The sequence below is a fragment of the Mustela erminea genome, chromosome 18, assembly GCF_009829155.1.
Source record: "Mustela erminea isolate mMusErm1 chromosome 18, mMusErm1.Pri, whole genome shotgun sequence".
Taxonomy (NCBI): domain Eukaryota; kingdom Metazoa; phylum Chordata; class Mammalia; order Carnivora; family Mustelidae; genus Mustela; species Mustela erminea.
In genome coordinates this window covers 21502035-21517788 of record NC_045631.1, presented here as the reverse complement: position 1 = coordinate 21517788, position 15754 = coordinate 21502035, and the positions used below count along the sequence as shown (strand labels likewise).

Sequence of the window (15754 nt, the reverse complement as noted above, 5' to 3'; positions counted from 1 at the left end):
TTAGACACAAATGTGACGGTGCACCTGTGTGTGGCCCTTGGTTGAACGAAGCTTTGCCATGTGGATAGGACGGTAATCAAAATGGGAAAATAGATAAAATACCCTAGTCCAGGAGGTATCAACCCTGCTCCCTAGAACCAGCTTTATAGAGTGATCCCATGTGACATTTTTTTAAAAGATTTTATTTATTTGACAGAGATCACAAGTAGGCAGAGAGGCAGGCATCGATCGGATGGGGAAGCAGGCTCCCTGCTGAGCAGAGAGCCTGATGCAGGACTCAAGCCCAGGACCCTGAGATCATGACCTGAGCTGAAGGCAGAGGCTCAATGCATAGAGTACACACTGAGAACACTAGAGCGCATGCATGTACTTAAATTCTTACAACAACCCAAGAACCGTTAATGCTAAGATCTCTGCTTTAATATGGTACTTGGCATGGTTAACAGAACCTCATATATTTCCACTTTTCTAGGAGTGACCTACTATTTATGTTACTTTAACAAAATACAAATCGAATTTTTAGAAACATTCACAATGAACTTCCTGTTTTACTTACTAGAAATTTACCATGTTCCAAGTTCTGTGCTAGACACTTAGCCCTTCTGCCTTTTTCCCAGTACAAACATCATCTTTCTTGAACTCCCTTTTCTAAAATTTTCTGGTTTCATTTTTAAATTTAAGAACTATAAAATTAAAAAAAAAAAGGTAGTAAATAGCAATGTCTCAAAAATCGCAATGAAAAGCCTGCCTCTCCTGTTTTCTCCAGATTATCTTCCCTAAAAGCAGTTTATCCTTTAGATATCCTTTTATAACCAAAGCAAATATGGGCACATACTAATTTTTCAGTTAAAAATTTGAAGCACACTAGGAACTGTTCTGTACCTTTTATCTTGGCATTTGTTCCACATTGGTTCACACACACAAAAATAAAACACTTCTTTATCCTTTTTTATTGCTGCATATATCCCATTTACATGGATCATATGATATACCCAGTTCCCTACTGATGACTTGTGTCGTCTGTTTTCAACAGTGGTGACAATTTATCACTTTACATGTGTTCTAGTTTACTTGTAGAACTACCTAAAGATGGAATTGTTAGAGCAAAGGCTGAAGGCACTTTTTTTTTTTAAATCTTTTTCAAAGATTTTTGAGAGTGAGAGCAAGAGAGATCACAGAGGGAGAGAGAGGAGCAGTCTCCTTGCTGAGCAGGGAGCCTGATGTGGGGCTCAGTCCCAGGACCCAACATCTGAGCCAAAGGCAGACACTTAACTGACTGAGCCACCCAGGCATCCTACATTGTGATTTAATAGAAACTACCAGACTGCTCTCTCAACAGTGTACCATTTTGCCACCAGAAGGGTCTTGAGTGCTTGTTAATAGGCCAAGTAGTGAAACCACTTCCTATTGACAGCAAGCCGAAACCATCTGTGTTCTTGCTCATTCCTTCCTTTTTCTGATAACTTTTTGGTTTCTGTGTTCTGCAAACATGGAACCCTCCCATCCACTCTCCCCCAAATTCTTAACTTGGCCTGTCTTGGTATGACCCCATTTTCATACACTCTTCCTGTGTGAAGCCTCTCCACCTCATTTCCCATGCACTAGATACTTTAAACCGGTGTCCTTATCCCATCACTACCCTGAAACTGCCGTCATAACTCTTTCTGTGCAGCAGGAAGACTGCTGCTTCCTTTCTTTCTGAAACCTTCCTGGCTTCGTCACTCCTCTGTCCTGCAATTGCACTGACCGAGGACTTCAGGCATTTACTTCAGGACAAGTAGTGTTCTATTAGTTGGAGAGTTCACCTGGCCTACTACTACAATAGCCTCTGAATGGTGGCTTCTTCCTCTGTAGAGCCTCTCCTCTCCCCAGTTCTTAGAGCCATGGCCCACAAAAAACACAGGTTGGTTTGTGTCCTATCTGTGCTGTAAATCTCCAAATACCTCCTATTGCCTGGAATCCAAACTCAGCACAGCTTGTAAAACCCTCCGTTCAGGTCACCACGTATCTGAGCACCTAAAACCATTCAGCAGTACAAACGTTAGTGAGATGGACCTTGCAATGTAATGAGAAAGCAACTGCTCAGAAGAAACCTCTAGAACGAGCACTGGAAGCACAGAGAGGCACTCAAGTCAAAGAACACAGAGTAGCATGTGTACAGGTGACTGGTAAATAAAGCAAGAAGAACTCACCTGTCAGCTCCTCTGTAAAGCTTCCCCTAACTCTTCCAGAGTTAACATCAATGACTACTAACCTCACAGAATGTTGTAGATAACTTTGTATCACTTTACTTTATAATTCTCATTTGTATCCCAGTCTATGAGCTTTCTGAAAGGCCAAGATAAATTATTTTTCATTGAAAAGAAAAAACTCACAACCAAAGATGGATAGCTGTTAACTATCAGGTTAACTAACACTGACATTACTCTGAACTTATAAAAATGTTTTTTGATAAATAACATGCCATTTGCAACGGATGTTACTAGAACTAAAAGTGGGATTTTTGCACTGGGTTCGTTTTTTCCCCCTTAATTTATTAACTCTGACTGTTGGGTGTACTTTTTCTGGATCCTTATTATCCTAGCCAAATGAAAATTTTAGTACACACATTAACAATGCATAATAATCAAAACCAAAACCAAAACAGAATACAGCTTTTATATTATTGAACTTTATGTACAAAATCATTTGATTTCAAATAAACATTTAATGTAAAAACAAACGTTCTTTTAAACTGAATTTTTTTTTACATCTACTGTACCATTCAAATGCTTTATCATCTTACATGATTTCTTCAAAATCTCTTACCAAGGGTACATATAGAAAAGCATTTTTTTTTTATAAATAGAAACAAAGGGATTTTTTCAGCTTTTATTATAAGATGACATAAAAAGTTTACTCAACAGAAGTAATTTCATTACTATTTGGGGGAGGGACTCACCAACTTTTTGTGCAAACAATGCTAGCCTTCTTTTAAGCATTAAGAGCATAACTGCTTAAGAAATGACATAAGCAATAATTCTACACCTACATCTCCCCTAAAATAATCTATTTTTTTTTTTTTACATATGTGCACAGCTTTAGCAAATTAAAGCCCGAGAGAAATGCTCGAGATTCACTATCCAGAGGCATGATCAGAGTTTACTGTAACTCATCATTGAGAGAGCTTACCAATCAAGGAGTCTGTAATGAAAGCTGCAGTTTCCCTCTTTCCTATTTTTCTTAACACAAAAATCAATGACTAAGAACTTAATACTGGATGACAAATCACACCCACACTATTAGTTAAATAGCCTCACAGTTAAACACATCTTAAAAGACCAATCAAATCAGTATTTACATTTTATAAATTTCTGAAGACACCATTAGAAAGCTTATATATCCCTTCATTAAACAAAATAGGGAACTGCATCTGATGGTGGTGGAATGAAATTAAAAAATTAAAAATACCTGTATTTACAGCAGCATTGATCCTTTATAAATAAAGAATATGAAAATGCAATTATCTTTAAGGATAATAAAAAATTGAGGTGATGTTACTCAACCACAGTGCTTGGAGTTGGAATAAAAATCTATTGGTGCTTGTTAATGTGCCAGTAGTGAAACCACTTTCTGTTGGAGAAAATCCAACTGCAAATATGTGCATAAAAACACATATATCACAGGGCAAAACTGCTCACAACAATTCAAGTCAGCTTATCTGTATTGGATATTCTAATCATGAAATACATTACAAAGACATCCCTTGCAAAGAAAAAAACAAGTTATAGATTTTCCGATTCATTTTTATAGAACATTTCCTTCCTCGAAAGTGGCATCTTAAAAATCCCAAACTCATTCTTCCCTTGGTTTATAATGAAAAGATATGGACAGCTGAATTTTTCAATGTGATTACCATATCGAAAAGTTAAAAACAAAAACAAAAACAAAAAACAAACCCAAAACAGCAATATTTTTTCAAGTTTAAAAAAACATACTGGGTGAGCAATGCAGTAAAAGTATCCACATAAAAACAAAATGGTCAGTAACCTTTTAAGCCAACATGACATTTCACGGTCAACAATGTGAAAAATTGACATTTTCTCAAACAGGCATAAGATGAAGAAGTGCTATTTTAAAATTGTAAAACTTCTATAAAGAAGGATCTTATGTTGTAATTTCTCATTCCAAATTGATAAATGATTTCAAAATCAAGGATCAAGGTTTGATTGCAATAATAATGCAACATAATTTCAAAAAAATCTTCAATTTCTAAAAAGGAATCACACTCTAATTTTCCCTCCCCAAAAAAGTCTTCACAATTATGAAGTAGAAAAATGGCCAGTCACAAATGCTAAAACCATTATAATTTAAATATATGAAATAATTTCTAGATTATCAATTCAATATATTTCATAAGACAATTGCTGAAGTTAAAAATACTTTCTTTCAACTATTGCTTTTCATGCTCCAACTAGAGTGTTGTAATGACATCAATGAAATGGACATCCATGTAATGCTGCATGACAAAGTGAAGTCGAGCCCTGACACAAATACCCTTGTTGAAATCATTTACTTCATCTAACAGTGCCTGTTTGAAACCTATGATTACAAACGAAAACAAAACTCTTCCTAGAGGCTGAATTCCCTAGAATGCAATTTCAGTGTTTGTCCATAACACGGGGTTAGGTTTTTTCTTTTCAGAGTTTTTGTTTTTTGCTCTGTTTTGAAACCCCTGAGACACCATCTGCTTCCAAAGCTTTCTCTTTTGAGTTAATTTCACTAAATCCATTTGCTGTCCCATTTTGTTCTTCAGTGATTTCTTCATTTGCAGGGGGAGCAGATTCTCCTTTTTCTAATTTTTGCTGCATTTCACGGAGCTTGGTAACAGCTTTATCTATTGACATTATGCTAATAAGATTAAAGTCATGCATGCTGACTAGATGAAGCATGAAGTTTCGACATAAATTCTTCTTAATTATTTTCTGTCCATAGTTTTCTACAAACAGCATACAGGCATGATTCATTTGATTGTCAGCAATAAACCTATTCAATAAAAATAACACAAACATCAACAGTGATATAAAGCATTTTTGTCAAATGCAACATGGTAACTGATAGACCAGTAAGTGATGATTTAACAATTAGTAAAACTACAGTGAATCTGAGATTCAATGACCTGAATGGACTTACCATTTTAAAAAATTTAAAGCGATTTAATTTAACCAGAAATTCAAAAGATGTCATTTGTTTGTCCTAATGAAACAGCATATACGACAGTATTAAAAGTACAGAGGATTTTTCTCTTGCCACCACTTTCCTTAACTCTCTACATACACACCAACTATCCCCTTTAGTTTCTCTCTTGACCTTGACATACTTTCCTAGTTCAGAAGAAGTTATTTCTCTACATTTTTCACTTCATGGAAAACCTTTAAAGAAATGAAGATGCCACATTTGTAACAACATGGATGGACTGTGAAAGCATTACGCTAAGCAAGACAGAAGGACAAACAACGTATGATCTCACTTATATGTGGAATCTAAAAAAACAGAGGTGCCTGGCTGGTTTGGTTGGTAGAGTATGTAACTCTTGATCTCTGGGTCATGAGTTTGAGTGCCATGATGGGTATAGAGATTACTAAAAAAACCCAAATTAAATCTGAAAACAGTAACAAAACTCATAGAAAAAGAGATTAAACTTGTGGGTACCAAAGGCAGGAAGTGGGAGGAGGAGAGATTAAGGGACGTGTTCAAATACGCAAAGGCTCAAGTACTAGGCATATAATGTACAACATGATGACAACACTGTTGTAACAGGAAAGTTGTTAAAAGAGTAAATACTACGAATTCTCAACAAAAGGAGAAAATGATTTTTTCCTTCTTTTTTTTCTTTTTATTGTATCTATATAAGAGGGATGTTAGCTCAATCTATTGTAATCACTTCACAATAAATATAAATCAAACCATCACACAGTATGTCTTAAACTTACAGTGATGTATACCAATTATTTTTCAATAAAACAAGAGAAAAATAGCCACACTGAATGTGGTTAACAGTGTGGCTGTGTTGATAGAAAGCAAGGAAGGGGCACCCACAATGAATAAAATTTGAAAATAATAAAATCAAACCAAATAGGAGAAAGGCTGCTCAGTTATCCACTGAAACTCAGTGTCTAACAAAGTCTGTAAGGCCTGCCTGCAGATATTTTAAAATCCAAAGTTTACCCAACAGGTAAAAATACCCAATGATACTAGCTACTTTACAATGCTAGTAGAGCATGAACCCCAACAGTTGTTATGCTACCAGAGTTAGATCAAGGAATGAAAATGGAACCCAATAAAGTAATAGTAGGACTAAAATTCCATCTTGAAACTGACCTATCAGGACAAAAGAAAAAAACAGACTTAACCTAAGTTTCAAAATACAGAAATTACTCATGACTGAGTTTGAATGACTACACCAGGGACCAAACAAACATTTTCTCTAAAAGGCTAGATAAGAAAACATTTTAGGTTTTACAAGCTATATGCGATCTGTTGTCTTCCTCTTTTTTTTCTCCAACCCACTAAAGATGCGAAGACTATTCTTAGCTTAAGGCAGTGTACAAAAAAAGGCTATGGCCCATGCACCCCAGACATCTGGGCTGGAATTTATGCACCAGTTCCTCTTTACTCCTTAAGAGTAAAGAAACAGAAGTGCTCCTTACCATTTACTTCATTATAAATAAAAACATTTTGGCTGTTCACGCTATAGAAGAAAACCTTAAATGAGGATCTAATAATAATAATGAAGGTACAGAAGAAACATAAATGTATTGAAAGGCAAATAGTTCACACACTGGGAAGGAGGTAAATCTGCAGGAAAAATAACACTTTGGAAGATACTTTTAGCCACAATGGCACAAGAAATAAGTACTGTTCTATCCTGACCTCTATGCAATGGTAGTAAGAAATCAGAAAAGCTATTTATATTTTATTCTCCAGAATTAAGCAATATTAAAAAACTATACTAACAGTGTGATAACCAATCTTCAGCATTTCCAGGTATGTACCAAGAGACCTAATTTTTTTTTAATCCGTGGCAATAAAATAAATGAAAATTGGGTCATTAAAAAAAGGGGACATACTGGGGCACCTGGGTGGCTCAGTAGGTTAAGCCTTTGCCTTCGGCTCAGGTCATGATCTCAGGGTCCTGGGATCGAGCCCCGTATCAGGTTCTCTGCTCAGCGATGAGCCTGCTTCCCACTCTCTGCCTGCCTCTCTGCCTACTTGTGATCTCTCTGTCTATCAAGTGAATAAATCTTAAAAAAAAAAAAATGTCTATTGGACATTCTTATTAAAAAAAAGGGGGGGTGACATACTGAAAATGAGAACTGCTATTAGAGCTAACGCCTTTCTTTTTTTTTTATTTTTTTAAATTTTATTTTATTTTTTATTATTATTATTATTTTTTAAAGATTTTATTTATTTATTTGACATAGAGAGATCACAGTAGGCAGAGAGGCAGGCAGAGAGAGAGAGGAGGAAGCAGGCTCCCTGCTGAGCAGAGAGCCCGATGTGGGACTCGATCCCAGGACCCTGAGATCATGACCCGAGCCGAAGGCAGCGGCTTAACCCACTGAGCCACCCAGGCGCCCCAGAGCTAACGCCTTTCTTAAACACAAAACCATTTTTCTTTCTGCAGTTATAATACTTTGAATTAGGATAAGATTTAGGGCACACTGTATGTAAGCTAATGGAATTTTCTTACTATTTTTTTGTGTGAGGAGAGGGGAAACGGAGATTCTAAAGCAGGCTTCAAACTGAGGGCAAAGTCCAATACAGGACCAACTGCCCGACCCTGAGATGATGACCTTAGCAGAAATCAAGAGGTGGATACATAACCAATTGAGCCACCCTGGCGTCCCCAAGCCAGTGGAATTTTAAATAAGTCTCAAACATAGATTTACAGAATGGAAGCAGCAAGAGGAACATAAAGGAAATGGAATATTTAAATTTAGAAATACCCTACCCATGTTTCATGACATGGAGATTCCACAGTTTCATCACTTCTTTCTCTCCTTCATTAACATCAGAAAATTCCTCAATTTGCTAAAAAGAAGGGAAAAAAAAAAAAGAAAAAGAAGGAAAAAATACCTATTAAATACAGAAAAAACAAAATTGGTATTTCTAAAAAAATTATGAGACAATCAAAAACAATTTTTGTAACTAATAATATCATCTTATTTATACAACAAAGTGGCAACATTTGTTAAATAAAACTTTTATTCAAGTAGTAATTTTAAAGGGAAACCCTAAGTTATAAATAAGTTACCTACTTCAAAAAAACCAAAACACGATACAAAATCACAAGAAGAAAAGCTGTATGTCCTTCAGTTGCTAACTATTCAAATGACACAATTACAAAAATTGTGGATTCCTAAATTCCTTCATTTAGAAAGGAGTCCTTCACACTAAGTTAAGAGTTTAATTCATATTAAACAACTAATAGTTTTTAAACATGAATTACTTCATCATAAGATTCTAAAATTACGGTCAGTGGTGATAATAGTAATACTCACTGTAATGGTTTTTTCTCTTAGCCATTCAGGATCTTTTTCATCTTCACTATCTACTTCCATTTCTTGTGGACGGAGAGGTAAACAAGTATCACTATGGAAATAGAGACGATTGTGTCCACTACTATACGTTCGCTGCTGTTCCACTTCTCCGTCTTCAGATTCAAGAAATTCAGACATACTTGCTTTTGTTCGTTTTGGTCTGATGAAAAGAAATGTTGATGTAACACTAAGTGACAGGGATAGGATTCTTTCTATTTCACACCTCTCAAATAGAGTACATTCCTCTGGTACAGGTTCCTTCCTAGGCATGCACATAGTAACTTCCACTGGGAGAATTCTTTAATCCCTCTAAGCACTGTAGCAGTAGTGACATTAACATTTAAGACACAGGAAAAAGTTCTAAGGAGGAAGTGAGAAAATCGCTACAGGGGCTGGAGAGAGTTATAAAACAGTATACCACCCAGACACTTAGCTAATAATCTGAAATAATGAGTCCCACCCTAAACAGTAGCCCTGTCTGGCTCTCCTTTGTCTCCATCACCAGTAGAAGTCAGAGAGTAAGTTTTGTTGTATGATGTTTTTACCTACCTACACACAAGAATATGTGTGATAGGTGTTCTCTTTACTGGTCCATTGCGACTAAAAGCAAATCCAGGCTGGCGATGAATATCCTGAGGATTTCCGGCATAGGAGCCATCATAACACTCGTTGATAGAAACATCTATCCTAGCACCTTTCGGATGATACTGTAACAAGAATGCCAAGATGCTGAGAATAAGGAAATATTAATTATCCCTACCCTAAGTATCTATCACTCTAATTTCGTTAATTAAAAAGTACCTGTAGCTCTTAATGTTTTGAAAACTAAAATGAGCCACACATGAGAATGGTGAAAGGGAAGTCAGAAGACCTGGAGCCAAGAAGATTTGTGTTAAAATCCTGGTTGTGATAATTACTGGCTTGGTAACTTTGTACAAATTATTTCTTGTTTGAGTAAGAATAAAGAAATCACCACTTAATTCAAAGAGCCAATGTGAGGATTATATAAGTCAATATAGTGCACTATGCAAATATATGTAAGCTGATCACTGTAATTCATGCATATAGCAATCTACCAAATGCAAAGATTTGGCATTTTGTGTAGAAGCACAACTTATTATTTTTATTTTTAAAAGGATTTTTTTGAGAGAGAGACTGAGAGAAAGAACGTGGGGGATGGGGAGCCTGAAGGAGAAGCAGGAAGCCTGACATGGCTTGATCCCAGGGAGAAAACCCTGGGATCACAACCTAAGCCAAAGGCAGATGCTTAACCACCTGAGCCACCCCAAGAAGCGCAGTCTTTGAAAGTCAGACTGTCTTATATATTATTGGTAAAAAGAACAAAAAAAGTTACTTACAACATAATTGAAGATAAATCTGCTGTGGCAGAGTTTCAGATGCTTGAGTAAACTATAAAGTTTGCGGCAGTTCAGAGTACACCACGGGCAATGTAGATCATCTCTTGCTTCCGTCTGTTGTCTTGTATTGTTGTTATAAAGGAACTTTAAGTAACAAAAAAACAAAAAAACAACAAATCTCCAACTTAAACATCTCAAGATATTGTTTCAACATCACCCTTAGAAACAGTTAAAACAATTTAAAAAGAAAACCAAATTAGAGACATTCTTTTAAATATGCCAAAAGATGTAACATGCAAAAGAAAGCCATCTCATGATTACTTAAAAAAGGGCCAGCTATGTTTACCTGATAAAATATTCTTAATTTTTGTCGATTTTCACTTGAAGTATCTTTTTCTTTTCTTGTTTGTAGGTCTGTATTCAATGATTCTTTAACAGCTGAAAATATACACTTTTATATTTAATGCAAATACATGCTATAAAAAGTGAAATGATGTATCTTATAAAACCATAAAATTTTCACAGAATTCTACCTATAGTACTTAACACTATTTTTTAAAAAATTTTTTTAAGATTTATCTGAGAGAGACAGTGCACGCGCGCGTGCGCACACACACACACACACACACACACACACACAAGCAGGAGGGGCAAAGGGAGAGGGACAAAGAATATGAAGCAGAATCCACAGTGAGTGCGGAGCCCTATGTGGGGCTTGATCTCGCAACCCTGAGATGACATGACTGGAGCCAAAACCAAGAGTCGGACACTTAACCAACTGAGCCACCCAGGTGCCCCACTTAACCACAGTTTTTGTTCTCATCCTTAAGTTACTGGCAGGAGCCACTTTTTCCCCTTAGAACTCCGTCTCTCTCTCTTAGAAGCACCACCCCCCACCGGCCTCTTAAAAGAAAGAAAGAAAGAAAGAAAGAAAGAACGAACGAACGAACAAAACCAAAAAACCCTCTTATATTCTAAACCATTATGAAAATAACTCCGGGGCGCCTGGGTGGCTCCATGAGTTAAGCCTCTGCCTTCGGCTCAGGTCATGATCTCAATCAAGGTCCTGGGATTGAGTCCCGCGCATTGGGTTCTCTGCTCAGCAGGGACCCTGCTTCCTCCTCTCTCTCTGCCTGCCTCTCTGCCTACTTGTGATCTCTCTCTGCCAAATAAATTAATAAAATCTTTAAAAAAATAAAAAAGAAAGAAAGAAACTCCAAATAATTATATGTAGTCACTATAGTTTAAGCACTCTGAGGTCAGAGGTTGTTTTGATTGGTCTTTATATTCTCAGTGCACAACAGTGAGCAGATATCCATTTAGTGTTGGTTTAACAAAAACTAAATTAAAAATGACTGTATTAGGGGTGCCTGGGTGACTCAGTGGGTTAAAGCCTCTGCCTTCAGCTAAGGTCATGGTCCCGGGGTCCTGGGATCGAGCCCCACATCGGGTTCTCCACTCAGCGGGGAGCCTGCTTCCCTTCCTCTCTCTCTGCCTGCCTCTCTGCCTACTTGTGATCTCTGTCAAATAGATAAATAAAATCTTTAAAAAAAAAAAAAAAAAAAAGATTGTATTAGTATCACCTCAAATCCGAAAGATAATGGCCATTAATAATTTTGGTATATTTCTTTACAGACTTAAAAATAAAATGTTTTTATTTTCTCTGTCATAACTAACCATTTCATATGTACAATTCTGTATAAAACTTTTTCTCAGTTTCTTTGAAACACTTACTTATTAAGACTGGCCACAGAGTATTTTAAGCCATGCCCAGAGCACAATGTACTTGAGAAATCTTTGCCCTGACACAGGCCATTTCTTACATCCCTTTGACTCTCACAGTAACAGACACACAATGAGTGGACATGAGTGGTCAATGACAAAGACAGCTGTCTTAAGCCTTCTGTCTTCTTTAAATAAAGTTAAATAAAAACATGCAGATGCTCTTAATTGAGGGCAGTGTTCCTATCAGACAGATACAAAATGACAAAACACTACAATGCACCCGAACCTTAACTCAGCAGAGTTAACTCCATTTCTAAGTGTTTTTCCTCTAAAAATTTCCTACAAAATGTAACCTGGTAAAATTCAAGTTATGATGATCCTCTTCCAGCCCTAAAACTGTAAAAACACTCTGAAATACTGATTCAGTTCTACAACATATACAAATCTTCACATGATTTATATAAAGCATTCAGTTACAAAACCATTTATATAGCTGCAGTTCCAAAATCTAAAAAGGTATGAAAACCAACTGTTTTTCTCATGAGCTTGAGAGAAATTTATTTGGTGGAAAAACTTGTCCTAAATTGACATGAAGCTATCTAAAGATGGTGTTATATAACATATGGCGCATATATATACATACACACACACACACACGTGTGTGTGTGTGTATATATATATATGTTATATATACACTATATATTTCATCGTGCTTTTAAAGTTTTTTTAAAAGAATTCCCAAACAGGGGGCGCCTGGTGGCTCAGTGGGTTAAGCCGCTGCCTTCGGCTCAGGTCATGATCTCAGGGTCCTGGGATTGAGTCCCGCATCGGGCTCTCTGCTCAGCAGGGAGCCTGCTTCCCTCTTTCTCTGCCTGCTTCTCTGTCTACTTGTGATCTCTGTCAAATAAATAAATAAAATCTTAAAAAAAAAGAAAAAAATTCCCAGACACACCTGTTATAAAACATAAAGAACTGCTGATATTTCCCAAAGAATAATTATTAGAGTAAACAGCAAATTAATCTGAACCCAAGTCCTAACTCTGCAAAACATTATTATTATTTTATTTCTTTCTTTTGGTAATCTCTACACCCAATGTAAGGCCCAAACTCAAAATCCCAAGATCAAGAGTTTCGCGTATTCTCTAACTTAGCCAGGCAGGTGGCTCTGCAAAGCACTACTCTGACAGCAGTGTTTTCTTACCTATAGTCTGAGTAGGTTTAACTGAACCAGGCTTGTTTTCTTGATGAAGACTCTCTGAATTTCTAGTGGCAAGAGGCTTGGCAATAGGAGCTGTAGATTTGTCATTGGTTTCTCCTGTCCAACGAAGAGTGAACTGCAATGTAGGTCCCTGAGAAAATGTTTCAAATGGAGGCAGCCTCTAAAAAAGAAAACATATGAAAAGAGTGAAGGTTCCACATAATGAATTTAAAGAAATCATAGGAATAAAAAACCCTCCTGATATCTATTACGATAAATTAACATGGATCTGAAAATCTAAAATGCCTACAGAGATGGCCAGGCAGGTAAAGTACACAGATGGCACAGGACAGACTGAAGTTCCTCAGAGCTCAGGTTGCCCAAACAGGCAGCCACTTAACAACAATGGATGAATTGCTGCCATGTGCAAACCGAACCCCAGTACAACCAGATTTTCAAATTTGTTCAAAAAAAGTCAGAAATCCAAGACCTTGTGGGAAATCTTCCTATTCTTACATGTTGGTAATCAACTAAAAAATGGTTTTAAAACAAAACTGTTGGTAAGCAAAGCCTGCCAGTGTGCAACCTGTCAGATGACCAACTACTTTCTTTTTGTAAACTGAACACTTTACAGCAATTAGAAATTGTCCTGACTTCTTCAGCTTCAATGCCAGCTGCCCTGGTTTCTCCTTTTGGGTTCTGGGACTCTGAACTCTTTTGGCTTTCCTCCTCAACCTCTAATCACTTATAAGATGACTCTTCTGGTCTCCTTAATTCCTAGCTAACATTTAGCCATCTGCCCTAATCTCTCACCTATCCTTAAAGATACACTTATTAGATTGATGATCACAAATTGATTCTTTATACTTGAGCTCCAAAACTGTGTATCTCAACTGCCTCTTGGACATTGCCACTTGGGTGACATCAATGTCACCCTGAACTGAACTAAAAATATGTTTAGATATGAATCTATTTTCTTTCCGTCCCAGGTATAATTAGTTTTGTTCCTAGCATTATCATTCTACTAGTGACCCTAACCTAAAAACTTCAGAATTACATCTGAATCCTATTTTTCTTTTGTTTCTCTTATGTAATCATCAAGTATAGATCCTTACTACCTTATTACTACAGTATCTTAGCTGCTCTTCTCCTTCTAATTTTTACTTCTCAATTTATATATAGAAGACCAAATAATCTTCTGGAAGACTGCTTTCATGCTATTCCACAGAAAGCTGTTTATTGGGGTGCCTAGGTGGCTCAGTTAAGCATCCACCTTCAGCTCAGGTCATGATCCCTGAATAAAGCCCTGCATCTGGCTCCCCCTCAGCGGGGAGTCTCCTTCCCCCTTTGCCCCTCCCCTCTGCTCGTGCTCTCTCTCAAATAAACAATAAAATCTTAAAAAAGAAAGAAAGAAAGAAAGAAAGAAAGAAACCTGTTTATTTTACTGCCATACAAGCCTAAACTCCTATAACTTTATTACAAATAATCCTCTTAAAACTGTAATTCTGGACAGTAATGAAATAGAAGTTTGCTTTTATAAACCAGTTTTGAAAAAGTAAGTCTCTCCATATCTAGGTATTTATCTCATAAAAATAATTGCAATGCATAAAGATACATGTACTAGTATATTCACATTTGTGAAAAGGTAAAAAAAAAAGTTAATAAAATTGAATTATCCATTAAAATTGCATTGGTTTAGTAAGTTATGGGATATTTATTTAAAAGACTACTACAAAGCTTTTGGGGCGCCTGGGTGGCTCAGTGGGTTAAGCCGCTGCCTTCGGCTCAGGTCATGATCTCAGGGTCCTGAGATCGAGCCCCACATCGGGCTCTCTGCTCAGCGGGGAGCCTGCTTCCCTCTCTCTCTCTCCGCCTGCCTCTCTGCCTACTTGTGATCTCTCTGTGTCAAATAAATAAATAAATAAATAAATAAATAATCTTTAAAGAATACTACAAAGCTTTTAAAAAGAACCGAATCTAGATGCTTTAACTTTAAAGGGATGCCCATATCATAGTGCTTCAATTTCTTGGGAAAACCCAACAACTCCTGTATTTTCTTGTGAATAAAAATTTAAACTTTAAGAAATTTAAAACATAATGAACACCTGCAGCAAATTCAAACACCACAGATAAGCATAAAAAATAACTTAAAATTTCATCACCTAGAAGTAACCATTAATTTTAGAAAAAGTAGGAATATATATACAATATTCAGTAAAAACTAAATACCATGGAAATCCTGTCAAAGACAATCTTTTTATATTTAATATATTTCCAATTTCTCACTACTTTAATATTTTTGACATGATCTGTTACATCTTTTCAGTTAACCAGTTCCTAACCTTGTGACAAAATTGAGAAACTGGGCTTAATTGCTAATGCCTAGAAATACAATTAAAATGTCATCCATGTTGCCAGTCTGCCCCCTCAGTAAGGCTGTCCCCAGTTATTCTCACACTGAAGCATTATGTGTCCTCACATCTCCAACTAGATACCGTCAATCTTTCTGTCAAACTAGTAAAGTAGTACCTCTGATTTTTACATGTCTTTGAGTACTAGTAAGGTTGAGTATCTTTAAAAGCTTGCTAGCTAGTCATCTATACTTGTCGCCTTAAGAATTGCATGATTGTCCTTTAACCATTTTTCTAATTAGATTGCCTATATTTCTTATTGATTTATAAAATTACAGATTTATAATAGCTTTTTGTATGTTACTTCTTCCTTGGCCTATCATTTGTTTTTAACTTTAGATTTTTATAGTGGAGAAATGATTCACTTTCATTATTTTATGCTAACTTTCACAACATACTTGTAAGAGCTTTCTTCATATTAAATTATATTAATATTCACCTACATTTTTCCAAGTTTTATAATACTAACTTTTACATTTA

At 36.3% G+C, this 15754-nt stretch overlaps 1 protein-coding gene across 2 annotated transcripts in view; it reads right to left on the bottom strand.

Moving 5' to 3' along the window:
* Nucleotides 1-2639: 2639 nt before the first annotated feature.
* The window catches only part of SUZ12 (SUZ12 polycomb repressive complex 2 subunit), a 43750-nt gene continuing 30635 nt past the window's right edge, over nucleotides 2640-15754 (bottom strand). For both annotated transcript variants that reach the window (XM_032321008.1, XM_032321009.1), the window contains 7 exons: nucleotides 12867-13044; nucleotides 10287-10378; nucleotides 9941-10084; nucleotides 9132-9289; nucleotides 8544-8742; nucleotides 7994-8073; nucleotides 2640-5025 (listed from right to left, as the gene is read on the bottom strand). In XM_032321008.1, coding sequence (XP_032176899.1) covers nucleotides 4680-5025; nucleotides 7994-8073; nucleotides 8544-8742; nucleotides 9132-9289; nucleotides 9941-10084; nucleotides 10287-10378; nucleotides 12867-13044 — 1197 coding nt within the window. In that variant the 3' untranslated portion in view covers nucleotides 2640-4679. The remainder of the gene's footprint in view (nucleotides 5026-7993; nucleotides 8074-8543; nucleotides 8743-9131; nucleotides 9290-9940; nucleotides 10085-10286; nucleotides 10379-12866; nucleotides 13045-15754) is intronic.